The sequence below is a fragment of the Carassius carassius genome, chromosome 2 (assembly GCF_963082965.1).
Source record: "Carassius carassius chromosome 2, fCarCar2.1, whole genome shotgun sequence".
NCBI classification, from domain to species: domain Eukaryota; kingdom Metazoa; phylum Chordata; class Actinopteri; order Cypriniformes; family Cyprinidae; genus Carassius; species Carassius carassius.
Genome location: NC_081756.1, coordinates 41,866,649 through 41,884,138, shown reverse-complemented (window position 1 = coordinate 41,884,138; position 17,490 = coordinate 41,866,649). Strand labels below are relative to the sequence as shown.

Here is a 17,490-nt window from a genome sequence, read left to right as displayed (position 1 = left end):
GTCCTCCGGGCTAAAGAGGAGGGAGACCTTCCAGCATGTTATCAGTGTTCAGTTCCAAAGCCAGCATCTCTGATGGTATGGGGGTGCATAAGTGCATACGGTATGGGCAGCTTGCATGTTTTGGAAGGCTCTGTGAATGCTGAAAGGTATATAAAGGTTTTAGAGCAACATATGCTTCCCTCCAAACAACGTCTATTTCAGGGAAGGCCTTGTTTATTTCAGCAGGACAATGCAAAACCACATACTGCAGCTATAACAACAGCATGGCTTCGTCGTAGAAGAGTCCGGGTGCTAACCTGGCCTGCCTGCAGTCCAGATCTTTCACCTATAGAGAACATTTGGCGCATCATTAAACGAAAAATACGTCAAAGACGACCACGAACTCTTCAGCAGCTGGAAATCTATATAAGGCAAGAATGGGACCAAATTCCAACAGCAAAACTCCAGCAACTCATAGCCTCAATGCCGTCTTCAAACTGTTTTGAAAAGAAAAGGAGATGCTACACCATGGTAAACATGCCCCGTCCCAACTATTTTGAGACCTGTAGCAGAAATCAAAATTGAAATGAGCTCATTTTGTGCATAAAATTGTAAAATTTCTCAGTTTAAACATTTGCTATGTTATCTATGTTCTATTGTGAATAAAATTTTGGCTCATGTGATTTGAAAGTCTTTTAGTTTTCATTTTATTACAATTTAAAAAACGTCCCAACTATTCCGGAATTCGGGTTGTACTTCAGTACCAACCAGAGTGTATGGAATGGAAAACTGTTTTCCCTGAAGGCTTTTCCCTCCTCAGAAACAGAAGCCAGACAAAGCATTCAGAGTATATTTTGGAAAATATACCTAACAGACTGAATCAGTAACATGGTCAGCTGACTTGGATCCAGCTCAGGAGCAACTGGCTGTATGAGTGCTGCCTGAAGGCACACTGTAGCTATTTGAGAAGAAAAGAGTCAGCGGGGTAAAAGCTGAAGGGATGAATTGAGGATAGTTTGAAACAAAACAGAGTTTAAAAAAGAAAAATGCGCATTTGAAAACTTGAAATTCTTTCTTAGGGTGTTCCTGACAAGGTGGAGAGTAAGAGGGAAGGCGATTGACAATTTTCAACTGTCTATTCTCCAGATAAAATTCATCAGTTCACTTTGAAATGTAAAAGAACACCACAGCACAAAGTGTCACAGGATGAAATATATGCATAAGTTCAGTAGCTTTTTTGGTTAAAAATGAACAAAAAACTATTTTACAAAAAAAAAAAAAGAAAGAAAACTGTGTAAACCATCATATTCATCTGTGCTGAAGAACTTGGTAATAATAATAAAAAAAAAATCCTTGTTACTTGCAGTTTTATGTGGAAGCCTGATTCTGGCCACAGAATAAAACATAAAAAAGACACAATTGTGACTTCTTTTCTGAGTTTACAGTAGGGGTGACCCGAAATAGTCGACTATTCGATGCTTCGATACGAGGAGCCTGATTCGACTACCAATTTCAGAGTCGAATATTCGCTGGCTGTTATGATTATGCCATTCTGACTAAATCGGAGCGCTCAAATGTCTGATTTCACATAGAACTTGCGGTTTTCTCCCAATAAGTTAATATGCAGCCTATTATGATAAAGCCGTGAATAAGAATCTGAAAAGAAAGAAGCTTCAAATAAATAATTTAAAGTACGTGATTAAATCCAACCACCCCTATAGATTTATGTTTCACTTTCCATAATCTGTGACCAACAGAGGAGCATCTTGCCGGCAGGGATTTAAAACTTTACCAAGACTCAAACCGACACAAGTGATTTCAAAACATTCATGTCGGTTTATATATATCGTGGATATATTATTTACCTGATATAAGATGCATTTGGTTTTGAGTCAAGCGCTTCATTGCAGTAACTACGGTGATATCTCTTCAGCGCGCAGCACGAGCAGGTCAAACTACAAATGCAGAATATTAATAACCATGACTGGACTGTCACACCCATACCATGAGAACACCATTATAATAAAACGCTGTGAATTTTTAGAGTTTAGCTTTCATGAAGAATGCGTCCATAAAATGAGTTCGCATTCAGAGCTCCGCAGACACTTTCATTTGCTCAAATACCCTATAAGTCTTAATAGTAACATTATGTTGTATAAATAACCAAGCGTCTTCTACATGATTTTTTTTTTAAATTGGAGTTTAATCCAATTGATTAAAAACTTGCTATCAAATGCATCACTCTACTGGTCAACTCCAGCATGCGCAGCTTAAAACAAAAATGCAGAAAATTAATAACTACTGTCATATAGACTAAATTTATAATGAGATCACTATTGTAAAAAGTGTGAATTGTTAGGGTTTCGCTGACATTTAGTATCTATCTTTTAATCAAAATATGAAAACATTATTACCCTGTTTGTATCTGCGAAGTATTTGTTACACATTTTCCCTGTGTGTTAACATCAGTAGTTTTGGCTGTCGAATGTCTGACTTGACTCAATGTGTTTTGCCCCGCCCCCAAACATATGATTCGACTATCAGTCGAATATCAGCAAGATTCGAAAATTCCAATTCGACTATGAAAATCCTTAGTCGGGGACACCCCTAGTTTACAGTATATTTAACGATTCTGAATTGTGAGATAAAAAGATGCAACTAAATGTTTTTGTTCCATGGTGGGGAAAAATGAATTATAAAGTTATCTAGGAATTGGGATATTATGTTGCAAATTGCAATCCTTCCTTTTTTCCCTCAGAATTGAACCCATTTCCAAATTGTTAGATAAAATAAATTTCAATTGATTTTTCATTTTGTGGCATAAAAAAAAAAAAAAAAAACAGAACTGAGAGATGAGAATTTTGTTCATATTTAATCAAATGTGCAATCAAAATTCATAATAAACTTTTTTTTTTTATTCTGTGGCAGAAATAGGTTTCCATATTTTTAGTTTTAAACATCTTTAAGTGTTAATAAAGGGACAGTTCTTCCAAAAAAATTTAATGAATTTAAATCACCTTCATTATTTGCAAAACATAAAATAATAATAAGTTTTGCTTTTGGTTATTGTTTTTGTTTATATAGAAAATTTCAGTGGGTTCCAAAACAACACTGAACCCAACTGACTTTCAGCCTATGAACAATAAAAGCTGAGACATTTTTTCAAAACACAGGTGCTGGTCATATAATTAGAATATCATCAAAAAATGTATTTCACTAATTCCATTCAAAAAGTTAAACTTGTATATTATATTCATTACACACAGACTGATATATTTCAAATGTTTATTTCTTTTAATTTTGATGATTATAACTGACAACTAAGGAAAATCCCAAATTCAGCATCTCAGAAAATTAGAGAAAGGTTTGATATTGAAGACACCTGGTGCCACACTCTAATCAGCTAATTAATTCAAAACACCTGCAAAAGCCTTTAAATGGTCACTCAGTCTAGTTCTGTAGGCTACACTATCATGGGGAAGACTGCTGACTTGACAGTTGTCCAAAAGACGACCATTGACACCTTGCACAAGGAGGGCAATACACAAAAGGTCATTGCAAAAGAGGCTGGCTGTTCACAGAGCTCTGTGTCCAAGCACATTAATAGAGAGGTGAAGGGAAGGAAAAGATGTGGTAGAAAAAAAAAAAAAGAAAAAAAAGTGTACAAGCAATAGGGATAACCGCACCCTGGAGAGGATTGTGAAACAAAACCCATTAAAAAATGTGGGGGAGATTCACAAAGAGTGGACTGCAGCTGGAGTCAGTGCTTCAAGAAACACTACCACAGACGTATGCAAGACATGGGTTTCAGCTGTCGCATTCCTCGTGTCAAGCCACTCTTGAACAACAGACAGCGTCAGAAGCATCTCGCTTCAAAAAGGACTGGACTGCTGCTGAGTGGTCCAAAGTTATGTTCTCTGATGAAAGTAAATTTAGCATTTCCTTTGGAAATCAGGATCCCAGAGTCTGGAAGAAGAGAGTAGAGGCACACAATCCACGTTGCTTGAGGTCCAGTGTAAAGTTTCCACAGTCAGTTATGGTTTGGGGTGCCATGTCATCTGCTGGTGTTGGTCCACTGTGGCAGCCATATACCAGGAAGTTTTAGAGCACTTCATGTTTCCTGCTGCTGACCAGCTTTATGGAGATGCAGATTTCATTTTCCAACAGGACTTGGCACCTGCACACAGTGCCAAAGCTACCAGTACCTGGTTTAAGGACTATGGTATCCCTGTTCTTAATTGGCCAGCAAACTCGCCTGACCTTAACCCCATAGAAAATCTATGGGGTATTGTGAAGAAGAAGATGCGATATGCCAGACCCAACAATGCAGTAGAGCTGAAGGCCACTATCAGAGCAACCTGGGCTCTCATAACACCCGAGCAGTGCCACAGATTGATCGACTCCATGCCACGCCGCATTGCTGCAGTAATTCAGGCAAAAGGAGCCCCGACTAAATATTGAGTGCTGTACATGCTCATACTTTTCATGTTCATACTTTTCAGTTGGCCAAGATTTCTAAAAATCCTTTCTTTGTATTGGTCTTAAGTAATATTCTAATTTTCTGAGATACTGAATTTGGGATTTTCCTTAGTTGTCAGTTATAATAATCAAAATTAAAATAAATAAACATTTGAAATAGATCAGTCTGTGCATAATGAATGATTATAATATACAAGTTTCACTTTTTTTTAATGGAATTAGTGAAATAAATCAACTTTTTGATGATATTCTAATTATATGACCAGCACCTGTACACATCGGTTTGGAATGACAAAAGAGTTAGTAAATCATGACAGGACCGTGATCTCTTTAAGGTTTTAGAATAAGTACAAGCAACAGTAAGAGTACCGCTTGCCTTGGAAAACACCATGAATTATTTATAGATAGGATTGTTACTCACAATATTCATGACAGAGAGCACATAGCTCACAACTCCTTTGCTCCCATAGTACTCCACCATTTTTGGATCAGCCACAACCAGAGTCTCTACCCACTTCTCAGTGCTTATGGAGCGCTGTCTAATCCGTCTGCGATTTTTCCGTCTCTCCCAGCGCTCTCTTTGCCTCTCTACCTGCTTTGCCCCTCCTAAAGGATCTAAAGATGATTTAAAAATGGTCTTGGATAATCAGTGAATGATGTGCTTTAATCGTGAAAGACATCTGTTCATAAATGATTTAGCCCCATTGAGTCCTACACCCCAAAGTCTTACCTCTGACCCCACAGGTTGCGTTAGCTGTGTGCTCCCTAAACAGAGGCTGCACCAGCTGGTGTTCTGATTGGACAGCATGTCGCTTATAGATTGCGTGAGCATGAAGGGCCGACTCTTTTTGTGCCAACTCCAGCGGACTAATGAAGAATTCCTCTTCTGAGAGTTTGAACAGCCCTGTCTAGAAAGAATACAAGGTCAAAGTAACGTGACATAAAATTAAACAGCTTATACCCATGCAATCCACATTCATGCTCTCATTTCACTGCAGTTGCATGTTTTCTACTGCTTATTATTACAACACCTTAACAGAAATGTATTCAGAAAGGTACAACTTTAATGTAAAACACTGTGTATTATTTGCTGTCAAGGGGTCAGTGATCAACTACAAAAAAAAAAAAAAAAATTATATTATTTTTGATAAGGTTTTTAAATAAATTCATGGTAAAATGTTTTTTTTTTTAATATCATTAATTAATACAAAAATAGCATGTTTTTTGGGTGGAGTCACACTATGTTACATTTTATAACATGAAACAACTTTACCTTTGTTTAAAAAATTTTTTTATTCAACCGGGACTGTCTCATTAAGATCATGATATAAGGCTAATAAGACTTGGTGGCATCTGAGAAATTAAAGTCAATATGCTGGAAAACCCTTCTTTATTTTAGGATGTTGGTTTATTGCATGAACAGGGCATGAATATATGCATTTGCACAGAATAAAGTTTGCCCTTTTTAAATCCTGTTCGCTGAAATATCCACAAAATGAACAAAAGCAAAATAACTGTTGTTCATCGGTTAATAAGATACATGTGAAAGTTGTGTTTGTCACTGAAGCAAATAATTTTAAAATTTTAAATTAAGTGATGTATAGGATCTTTATGAGAAAATATCATAAAGTACAGAACTGAAATTCTAATAATGTGCAATTGTTGTCTGAGGAACATACTGACATAAACTCCCTTTGTGAGTGTTTTGGCTATTTATCTGTAAGTAAAGGCTTTTTAGATTACATGATATTGTGGTAAAACATATGTCATCAATGTCAAAATCAAACCCACCTCTCCATCATAATTTATTCATTTAATTCAGAAATTACATACTTATTATAAAATAATTTATACTAAATACATTAAACATGACAGAAAACAAGTGTTATGCAAATGACACTAAATCAGTTTGCTCTCTATTTATGTAAAAAAGACAGAGTCAGCTGTTCGTGTAAGTGACATGAAGCGATTTACCCAAGTAGGAATTTTTTTGGATTACATGGATCACCTATATCAACATCCTTTGTTTGGCCTGAAACAATGTTTCCTCCAAACAATCATAAGTTACCTTAACCCTTACTCTAACTTCTAACCTTAACCCATTCCCAAGGCTGTCACATGGGAGATTTCCGGGAATGTTGCCCAGGCCCTGTTATGAAGGGGTCACTCTACGGTAGATTACTCATTGGGAGTCCAACAAAAAACAAGAATGCCACATGCTCTGTGAATTCAAGCAAACTCCTTCCCACCCCTTAAACATATGGTAAATTACAGCATAAATAGACAAGGATGTTTTTCAGTGTAAAGAACTATTATTAAATAATATTGGATGAAATATTTCCATATTTTACATATCTACATGGGAACAAAATAAAAACTCACCAGGCCATTGCAAGTGCTCAGAGCTGCTTGACCCCTCTTCACTGTACTGCTCCAGACATCTCCCAGGAAGTAGCAGAGAGAGTGACCATGACTATGTAAAGTAGACCCTTGCAGACCACCGTATCGCCACTCTGTGAGGAATCCAGGCGCTAGTAGATGAGGGTTTAGGGTGAGGTTAAAGTGCAGGTCTTGACCACCATACTGCAGACTGTAAAAAACCTGGGCCAGGCTCTCTTTGTTTTTAAATGTCTCTCTCCTTTGAATTCGACTCACGCGGTGAGACACAAGATTGGACAAAATATGTCCTGATGAATCCACTCTGACAGGATGAACAACTTCGTAGTTGGGAAGTCCATCAATAGAACTATCTACAAAAACAGCAGGGTAATCATTAGGATAAAAACTGTCTGTGAAAGATCAGTCATGAGCCTGAGCAGATCACAACAACAAAAAAATGGGTCCATAGCCACAAAACAGGGAGCAAAGTAGTCTTCAATTGTGATAGGTTTATTAATTCTTGCGTACGCAAGATAAAATGTGATCAAACCTCATTAGAGAGGAAAAAGACCAAAAATGGTATTCCATATAGATTACATCACAGGACATTCACAAAGGACATAACTAGGCATAATCCTCTCAAACTGACAGAGGACAACATTCCACACCACCTTTACCAGGATACAATAAGCAACAACCTCACTAGACAAAACATACACTGAATTTATAGGAGGTGGCCAGCACCATGAAACAAAACAAGGGGAAACAAAACAATACACATTTTCACAACAACAGGAACAACAAGAAATTTGGAATGAACAACACATTTAACAAAATTTAGAGCCATGGATAAATTTTAGTTAATGAAAAAAATTATATTAGACAAAAATCACACTGATCACGACATCACATTTTCCTATGTCCCCTCATATACATCAAAGTTGGTATAGTCTCATTTCCTTTAGAATTCACATAAAACAGAACAACTTCCTGTTTGAATCTCTTTGTCACTAGGCTGGTCCATTCCCACAACACAACAGGTATTAAACATTTCAAGTCATTACAAGAATGAACTTTAACAAATTTTTAACTGGTTTTAATGTTTTAACCTTAAGCCAAATAACTAAGCCCGTGCACTGACTCAGTACAATGACAAATAAAGATTGTAAACCAAACCAATACAGTAATGTCCTTTTACTTGATCAACTGCAAAGATGAATGTATATAAGAATTGTGCGGTTTAAATCCAGGCCATCACACATCCTGCCACCTAAGATCTCACGCTGGAAATCAGCAGTTGTATTACTTTTCCCGGGCACATGCTGGATGTTAAACTTATAAGGCTGCATAGAAAGGTACCAGCGGGCAATTCTAGCATTGGTATACCGCATTCTGTCCATCCACTGCAATGGTCGATGATCAGTTTCAATGGTAAACTCTCTACCAAGAAGGTAGTACCTGAAGGTATCTAAGGCCCACTTTACCGCCAGGCACTCCTTTTCAACGGTAGAATACCGTACCTCCCTTGGATAAAGCTTTAAACTGACATATGCCACTGGATGTCTGTCTGACTCACCCTGAAGGAGCACTGCACCAATGCCAATATCAGAGGCATCCGTCTGCAACACAAATGGTTTTTCAAAATGAGGGCAATAAAGCACTGGCTCTTCACATACCGCAGCCTTTATATCCTGGAAAGCTTCCATTGCTTCCTCTGTCCAGCAAACCCGGTTAGGGCAATTCTTCAGAGTCAAATCAGTCAGGGGTGCCACACGAGCAGAGAGGTTCGGTACAAATATTCTGTACCAACCCGCCATCCGTAAGAATGATCGTATCTGAGTTTTTGTCTCTGGCAGAGGGCAGTTTTGAATAGCCTCAATCTTTTGGAGTTGGGGTCTAATGACCCCATTACCGACTACATACCCAAGGTACTCCGTTTCTTTTTTAGCTAGAGTGCACTTGGAAGAGTTAATGGTGAGACCCACCTCCTGGATGCGATGGAAGACCTCCTTCAGATGTTGGAGATGTTGCTCCCAGGATGAACTATACACAATAATGTCATCCAAGTATGCAGCTGCATAATCGGTAAGGCCAGACAACACCAGATCCATAAGCCTCTGAAATGTAGCGGGAGCCCCATGTAACCCAAAAGGCATAACAGAAAAATGGTAGAGACCCTAAGGAGTGCGGAATGCAGTCAGTTCTTTTGCCTGGACAGTCAAGGGGACTTGCCAATAACCTTTGCAAAGGTCAAAATTGGTTATCAGCCTGTTGATGTAATGACAGATGTTGAAAGTCCAAAGTAACCTTAGAAGGACTGGGCAGATACTGTTCACAAACCTCCTCTTCATCTTCCACCCTGCGAAGCATTAGGACCTCCCCTCCAGTATCTGACCTCTCATGCCACACTTTTAATAAGTTGATATGGAGGACCCGTTTAGATCGGCTCTGCCCTGGTAAGGCAATCTCATAGGTGGTAGACCCCAACTTCCGAATCACCTCAAAGGGGCCTTGCCATTTAGCCAGTAGCTTACTATTGTCACTAGGCAGCATCACCAATAACTTAGCTCCTGGCTGAAAACTTCGGGCCCTGGTCTTTTTGTCATACCAGGTTCTCTGTTGACTTTCAGAATCAATCAAATTCTTGTGAGCAAGTTGTGTCATACTCTCAAGCCTTTCTCTCATTTGAAGGACATAGGAAACAACACTCTGGGAGCCAGGAATCCGGTGACCACCCTTCCAGGTTTCCTTCAGAAGAGCCAAGGGTCCTCGGACATCCCGGCCATACAGCAGTTCAAAAGGGGAAAACCCCATGGAAGCCTGAGGTACTTCCCTGTATGCAAATAAAAGATAAGGGAGCCACTGGTCCCAATCAGCCCCAGTATCATTAACAAATTTGCGTAACATTTGCTTAAGGGTCTGGTTGAATCTTTCAACCAGCCCATCTGTCTGTGGATGGTAGGGTGTAGTCCTTATGCCCTTTATCCCCAACAACTGATACACTTGCTTTAATAATTTAGACATGAAGTTGGATCCCTGATCAGTTAGTATGGCCCTAGGGAAACCCACCCTAGCAAACAGCTGAACAAGACAAAGAGCTACATTCCTGGCTGTTACTTTCTTAAGTGGAAAAACCTCCGGATACCTAGTGGCATAATCATTGATAACCAACATGTAATGGTTGCCGGTTTTACTATGCTCAAGGGGACCTACCACATCCATTCCCAGCTGTTCAAATGGTATGCCTACAACTGGTAGGGGTTCTAAAGGAGCTTTAGGTGGACGTCTACTAACGTTATATTGGCACGCTGGGCAACTCCTTCAAAAGTCGCTCACATCTTTTCTCAGATTGGGTCAAAAGAAATGACGACCAATATGAGCTATGGTCTTTTATCTCCCTAAATGACCTGCCCATGGGACTGAATGGCCTAACTGAAGCACCAACTCTCTTGCCTTCTGGGGCACAACCATCTTTGCCTCTTCACCCTGCCACCTATACAACACTCCATCTTGTAAAAACAACTTACTCTCATGGCTTTCCTGATGATGGTACCTTTGTGCCTCACTGTACAATGACCCAATCTCTATATCATCCTGTTGCAATTGGCCTATATCTTGCAGGACCACAAAGTGCGATTTAAGCTGTTCAGAGAGGGGTTCTTCAATACTGTTAGCAACAAAGTTCAATTTTTCCTGTCTCTTTTGCCTCTTCGGCTTACGCGATTTCCCTGGTTGAGCATCCAAGTCAGAATCAAAGAAAGGCAATGCACTGACATAGTGGGCATCGTCCTCTCTCTTCCTAGCCATAGACCGTGTTTCAGCTATATTGCATTCACGCCTACCAGGTAACAAATCAAACAATACAGGTAAGTCTTGGCCTTAAAGCATTGGGTATGGAAGATCATCTACCAGACCAACATTCAGCAAATAAACCTGTCCCTGCACTTCTACATGAACATCTGCTGTAGAATAACATTTCTCATCTCAATGAATGCAATGGACAGGTACCTTCGAAACTGAATTTCTGAAATTCTCTGAAACTAAATCAGTTCGAACCAATGACTGCATGCTACACGTGTCCACTAAGGCCCATACTTCCTGACCATTAAGGACTACATCTGCATAATGCAAGGGGACATCTCTCTGCTCAGTGTGGACAGGTCGTGGCACACAACACAAATAAGCATTAGTAGAACAATTGTTGGGACACCTAGGTTTAATATGACCCTCCTGTCCGCATTGATGACACACAACAACCTTCCTGCTATTAAACTTCTGGCTAGGGCTTTGATTGACAGGACCACCCCGATCACCCACAGACTTACCCTCACTTGTGGTCTTGGTCCCAGCCTGGGACATCTTCCCTTGACTTTTTGTTTTGGTTCTTTTAATCCCTGCCACTGGTAATAAGTCCATGCTTGATTCTTACGTTGAGCTGACAAGATGACATCGGCTAAAGCTGCAGCCTCAGAAGCAGTTTTTGGATCAAGTTCTTTAATCCATATTTGCAAGTCAGGGGCTAGCATACGCAGAAATTGTTCCAGCACAAGCACTTCACCAATGTCATCCTTGGTTCGATTCTGGGGTTGAACCCATTTGTGATACAGTTCTTTCAGTCTCATGTATAGCTCTTTTGGGGTTTCATCCTTCCTCACCTTGGAAGACCTGAACTGCAGACGATAACTTTCAGAGTTAATGTCATATTTGTTAAGTATGGTTATTTTGACTTTCTGGTAGTCAAGAGATTCAACAATGTCCATGTGTACATAAGCACTCCTCGCTTTACCTGTCAGTAGGGGCACAAGTTTAACTGCCCAGTCAGTTGTCGGCCACCGACAAGCCACAGCTATTCTTTTAAATGTGGTGAGATAGTGCTCTATGTTATCTACCTCTGACAGCTGCTGCAGGTGTGGCTCCCTTTGTGAAGTCGAATGTCCTAGCCCAGAGTAGACATTCTGATGAGGAATTGGTGCTGCTGCTGGCTGTGTGCTACTAGAACTCTGCATGGAATCTTGAGAAGTTGGTTGGATGGAAGGAGAAGCAGGTCCCTCATGAGTACTACTATGGAGTCCTGGGTTAGGTTCAGGTGTAGTACGAACATGCACTTCTTGTTGAAGCTGGCTGAACTGATGGTGCAGGGCCTTCCATCGCCCTTCCTGACGAGTTACTTCTTGCTCTATTCAGCGGTCTCGTGCCTGTTGCATGGTAATGTGTGTCTGGAACAGATCTTTTAGCTCTTTGAGAGAAACATCTTGAGAAAGGTTACCCATCTCAGCACTGTCTTTTCCTCCTGTGGCTCCATCAGAGACTTCCTTAGCTTGCCTCGCCATAGTTCTCTTTGGCCCCATCTTCAGTTATGGGCCAAAGAAAAAAAAAAATCCAGGTATATAGTCGCAGGACTTTAAAGAAAAAAAAAACTCACTACTGCCCCTAGTGGCATCCCACCGCTGCCACCAGTTGTGAAAGATCCGTCATGAGCCTGAACAGATCACAAAAAAAAAAAAAGGGTCCATAGCCACAAAACAGGGAGCAAAGTAGTCTTCAATTGTGATAGGTTTATTAATTCTTGCGTACGCAAGATAAAATGTGATCAAACCTCATTAGAGAGGAAAAAGACCAAAAATGGTATTCCATATAGATTACATCACAGGAGATTCATAAAGGACATAACTAGGCATAATCCTCTCAAACTGACAGAGGACAACATTCCAAACCACCGTTACCAGGATACAATAAGTAACAACCTCAGTAGGCAAAACATACACTGAATTTATAGGAGGTGGCCAGCACCTAGAAACAAAACAAGGGGAAACAAAACAATACACATTTTCACAACAACAGGAACAACAACAAATTTGGAATGAACAACACATTTAACAAAATTTAGAGCCATGGATAAATTTTAGTTAATGAAAAAGAATTATATTAGACAAAAATCACCCTGATCACGACATCACACTATGCCCCCTCTTATACATCAAAGTTGGTATAGTCTCATTTCCTTTAGAATTCACATAAAACAGAACAACTTCCTGTTTGAATCTCTTTGTCACTAGGCTGGTCCATTCCCACAACACAACAGGTATTAAACATTTCAGGTCATTACAAGAATGAACTTTAACAAATTGCTATGTTTGTATAAAATTACATTTTAGCCAAAGAAGAATTTTAACTGGTTTTAATGTTTTAACCTTAAGCCAAATAACTAAGCCCGTGCACTGACTCAGTACAATGACAAATAAAGATCGTAAACCAAACCAATATAGTAATGTCCTTTGACTTGATCAACTGCAAAGATGAATGTATATAAGAATTGTGCGGTTTAAATCCAGGCCATCATACTGTCACACACATGAAGTGCAAATCAGCAGTCTGGATTGGGTTTCATCATAACCACTCTGCCCTGGAACCAAAGTGGGTGTATGTTTTACATTGAAAATCCCTTTTTCCCCCCAGAAAATGTCAAAATATGTATGTGTCTTATGTATATTTTACAAACAACTAAATGATTACGTTTTATATGATTAACTATTACTTATATCTAACAATGCACTACAGATATGACCAAAAAGCAATGACAGTTTATTAGACTTCAAACTTTAAAACAAGAGTCTGCAAAGTCCCCAAAGAATTTACTAAATGCACTGAATTTTCGTGATTGTGTGACAGTATGACTGCAATTAGAATTTTGCAACTGGAGCACTGTAACCTTTCTGCTCTTTATTTTGTGCGTGCATAGGTTTTAATAAACATAAATTCCTATGACTTGCAAAGCAGTTGAATCGTACATTTCGCTACATTTCACAAATCCATGAAGTATCATAATAACAGCAAGTTGAAGTTCGTCAGTGTATTTAAACATAAGACCAGAATAACACACGTACAGTGTTAGCAATAATGTGGTAGAGTAAAAACTAAATGTGTGTATATATATATATATATATATATATATATATATATATATATATATTATATATATATTATATACACACAGGGTGCGATTTGCCGGGGGAGATGCGTGGGATTTCCCCCTTTCTGGTCAATGTATCCCTGCCTCTGCTTTATTATTTTTATTTATTTTTAATCCACGGTGGGGATAAATTTCAAAGTGATCAGTGCTACTTTTCTTAGTTTTGTGATCCGTCTTGCCACTAATCACAGATCCGTGGTTTGATTAAAGTCAATTTTATTTTAAAATGCGCTACTTTGGCTGGCTCTGCCCACAGTCTCTCTATTCACCACTCTGCAGGCTTGCTCAATGTCCCGCCCACGGCGCTATCTGATTGTTTACACCTTACGAGTAATAGCCTATCAACACTTGCGAAACGGTTGAAGCCGGTCCGCCTGGGCAGTGTTGTCAACTTGGCCACTTTGTCGCTAGATTTAGCTATTTTTTTTTTTTTCAAAAAAGCGACTAGCGACAAATCTAGCGACTTTTTGGACAATCATTAGACTCTCTGGTGCTGCCGCACGAGCACGATCTCTTTTTCCAAGCGCAAGCCTCTCTGCATCTGCTGTTTCAGCTAACGTTAGCGCAAAAAACAGCAGCACTTTCAGAAAAAAAAGATACTCTGTTGCTTCTAACTCTATTTTACAAGCAAGTACAGCCGACATCAGTCACATGACAACCACTGACGTTATCGTATGTGTATTTGATTTCATTAGTGCATATTAATGTTTGAGAGCTGGCTATGTAGTCTTCATGGACCGCGTTTCAGTCATTATAATATTCATTCTGTTGTCTGACAACAGAAACATTAAAGACCCTGTAAAGGCAATTCTAAAAAAAAATTCTAAACACATTATAAATGTTAGAAATGTATTGCTAAAACATATTACAAAGACTGTGAACTGTGAAGTGCTGAATTGTGGCGTTAGACCGTTAAACAGTTTTTCACCATTGCTGTGTTACGGATTTTCTGGGCGGGGCTAAAACGGGGGCTCGATGACGCACTGAGGCCCCCTGGGCTATTGGACACGCCCCTACTTGATGACGCACTGGAGCCACTGACGCTGGCCCCTCCCCTAACAATATAAATAGAGCAGATTCACATCAGTTTGCCGCTCAATCGCGAGTTACTGTCAGTATTACATACTACAGCTTTCTACATTCTCTGTTACAGCCTACAGTTTGCTAACTAGCTATGCCTTCGTCACGGAAATGCGCACTACCTGGATGCGATCGCGTTCAAAACAGATCGGTGTCCTTGTTTATAGTAATAAAAAAAGTTTTATTGAGAATTAAATTAAATGGCTGAATTAAATTCAGTATGTGAGAATAGGGAGGCAATATAATACGACGCGCTGTTTCAAAACACCCCCCCCCCCCTGTTTTTTTTTTACAAATCGCACCCTGCATATATATATATATATATAATAAACACCTCAGAAAGAAACTTGGGAACAGGACAGAGCTAGAATAGCATTTGGTAAGAGCCTAAAGTCATAAACCCGACCGAATATTTCACTTCCACTTGTTACAGGTTGACAGTAGTAAAGATCCCCAAAGTATTTGGGGACTTAACAAATGCTGAAAAAGCATGTATGTCAATGCATTTTCAGACCCTTGTGAACCCACAACCTTTTGCACTGCTAACACAATGCTCTACCACTGAGCCACAGGAACACTAGGCACTGTTATGCATTTGATGATAAAATATGAAAAATGGTATCTGTAGACAAATTTTATTAGGGTTTTTTCTAGACCTACTTTACTTTTGTAATTACTTTGTATTACAAGTTTTCAAAAATGTTATGTTTAAATATGCAAATGAGGCATTATTTAATGAAATATGTGCTAATTTGCATAAATGTCTAGTACAAAAATCTGAACACAAGATGAAGTCAGTTTCAAATTTTTTGTTTAATTTTTTTGACATATTAGAGTCAAATGTTTTTACAGAGGGAATTCTGGTTGTCTTTTTTTGTCACTCCATAATTCAGAAAATACTTTGAAGAGCCAGAAAACAATATATTTTCACAATTTTGGGGGGAATAAAATGTTGCATATAATCAAGGAAAATATATATGAACAAATCCCTCTGTAAAAACCTTCGGAATATAGACAGGAATAAAAATGTCAAGTTTGGTGTGTGTAAGTGCTACTGAAGTGGAGATTTATGGCTCAGTGTTGAAGAAAAAACTCATTTTGAGAAAACGGCTGTGACGAGTGGGGCGGGGCCGAGGGACATGGGAGCGAGGCCGGGGGAGTGATTGGAGATGAGCTACACCTGTTCGACCCGCCGGTCTCGAGGCCCACGGAGGAGATGGAAGGATATAAAACTGGAGCGACGACAGTGAAGGACGAGAGAGGACCAGGCCTGGGCTTTTAGTTGTGTTTTGGTTTTTATTTGAGCGCACCAGTCGTCCGTGAGGGGCTGGTGCGCGGTTTTGTGTTTATTTTTGTAATTAAAGTTTCATGTTGATTGTCCGCCGGTTCCCGCCTCCTTCTTCCGAATATGAAGGTCTTTATCGTTACAACGGCCTTTAAAAATATGTATTGTAATTGAAATCTATTGACACAAACAGATAAAGTGCTATAAAAGAAACACTTAACAGTGTCTTTTGGATGTTTTCCTTCCACTAGTTTGAAAAAGCACTTTATGAAAAACCAAAAAGCCCAAAATCTCAAAATTGACAGGTGCTTGAAAAAACAGTGTTTTTGCCTGCAGTGTCTCACCTTAATGTTTAACAACCACAACACCACAATACTTTTTGCCTTAATAAACAGAATATATGCCGTTTTAAAATTAGAAGGCAAGCACAATTTTCTTTATGAAATATTTTGCTTGCAATGTGTGCTTGGGCTACATTTCTTTAAAATAAATGCCACTTTTTTAAAATAAATAAATGCCCCAAATTACTTTTTGTGCCACTGTTACACACAGTGACAAACTGACAAAGAGGCAAAAATGTTCAAATACTATATAATTAGACACAAGCTCAACCCACTCACCTGTGTCGTGATTATATCCGCTAACTGTTGTGCTCTCGAAAGTGAACAGAAGTCCAGCTGTTATCACAAAGCAGAGAGAAAAACTTGCTGGCCCCAGAAATTTACTATCACAGTCCAGCTGAATCATGATGTCAAACAAACAGAGGAGAAGACTGATCACTCCTGATACATCTAACAGTCCATTTAAATAGAGATTTGAGTAGTAACTTCTGCCTCAGCCTTATGCATTGGTAGTTTGAACCCATCACACAAAAGTACGGTACGGCATTTATTAAGCCAGAGATCTGCAATGGTCAGTCTGAGAAAAATGATGTAGCATGATAAAGTCTGAGAATCCGGTGCATGGGCGATTTTGAGCTCCTTTAAAACAGCTGGGATGACTGCACTTACTACAGATGAGCAGTGAACTGTTATCAGCACAACTTTGTAAAAGTTCCGCCCTCTCAGTCCTCTAGTAGGAGGACCCTCTCTTTGTGCTCAGTGTGTCAGACTGAACACATTCTGTAACATGTCTATAATCAAATGACTCCCATAATTTAAACAATACGGTTAAACCATTTGTCAAGGAACACAAACACAGGACACGTTCTTGAGTTCAGTCTGTGCCATTTTTAACTTTGGTTTATGAACACAGGCGGTCATCTTTTTTTATACGTTTGTCATTGCAGCTGTAAAACTCAATCTACATTCTGTTCAGT

At 39.2% G+C, this 17,490-nt stretch overlaps 1 protein-coding gene across 1 annotated transcript in view; it reads right to left on the bottom strand.

The window, feature by feature from the left end:
• LOC132109928 (A disintegrin and metalloproteinase with thrombospondin motifs 7-like) overlaps positions 1-16,963 on the bottom strand; it is a 72,956-nt gene extending 55,993 nt beyond the window's left edge. Inside the window, 5 exon segments of the mRNA XM_059516396.1 lie at positions 4,880-5,073; positions 5,189-5,366; positions 6,841-7,208; positions 16,793-16,930; positions 16,933-16,963. Of these exon segments, the coding sequence (XP_059372379.1) occupies positions 4,880-5,073; positions 5,189-5,366; positions 6,841-7,208; positions 16,793-16,930; positions 16,933-16,963 (909 nt within the window).
• Between the last annotated feature and the right edge of the window lie 527 nt (positions 16,964-17,490).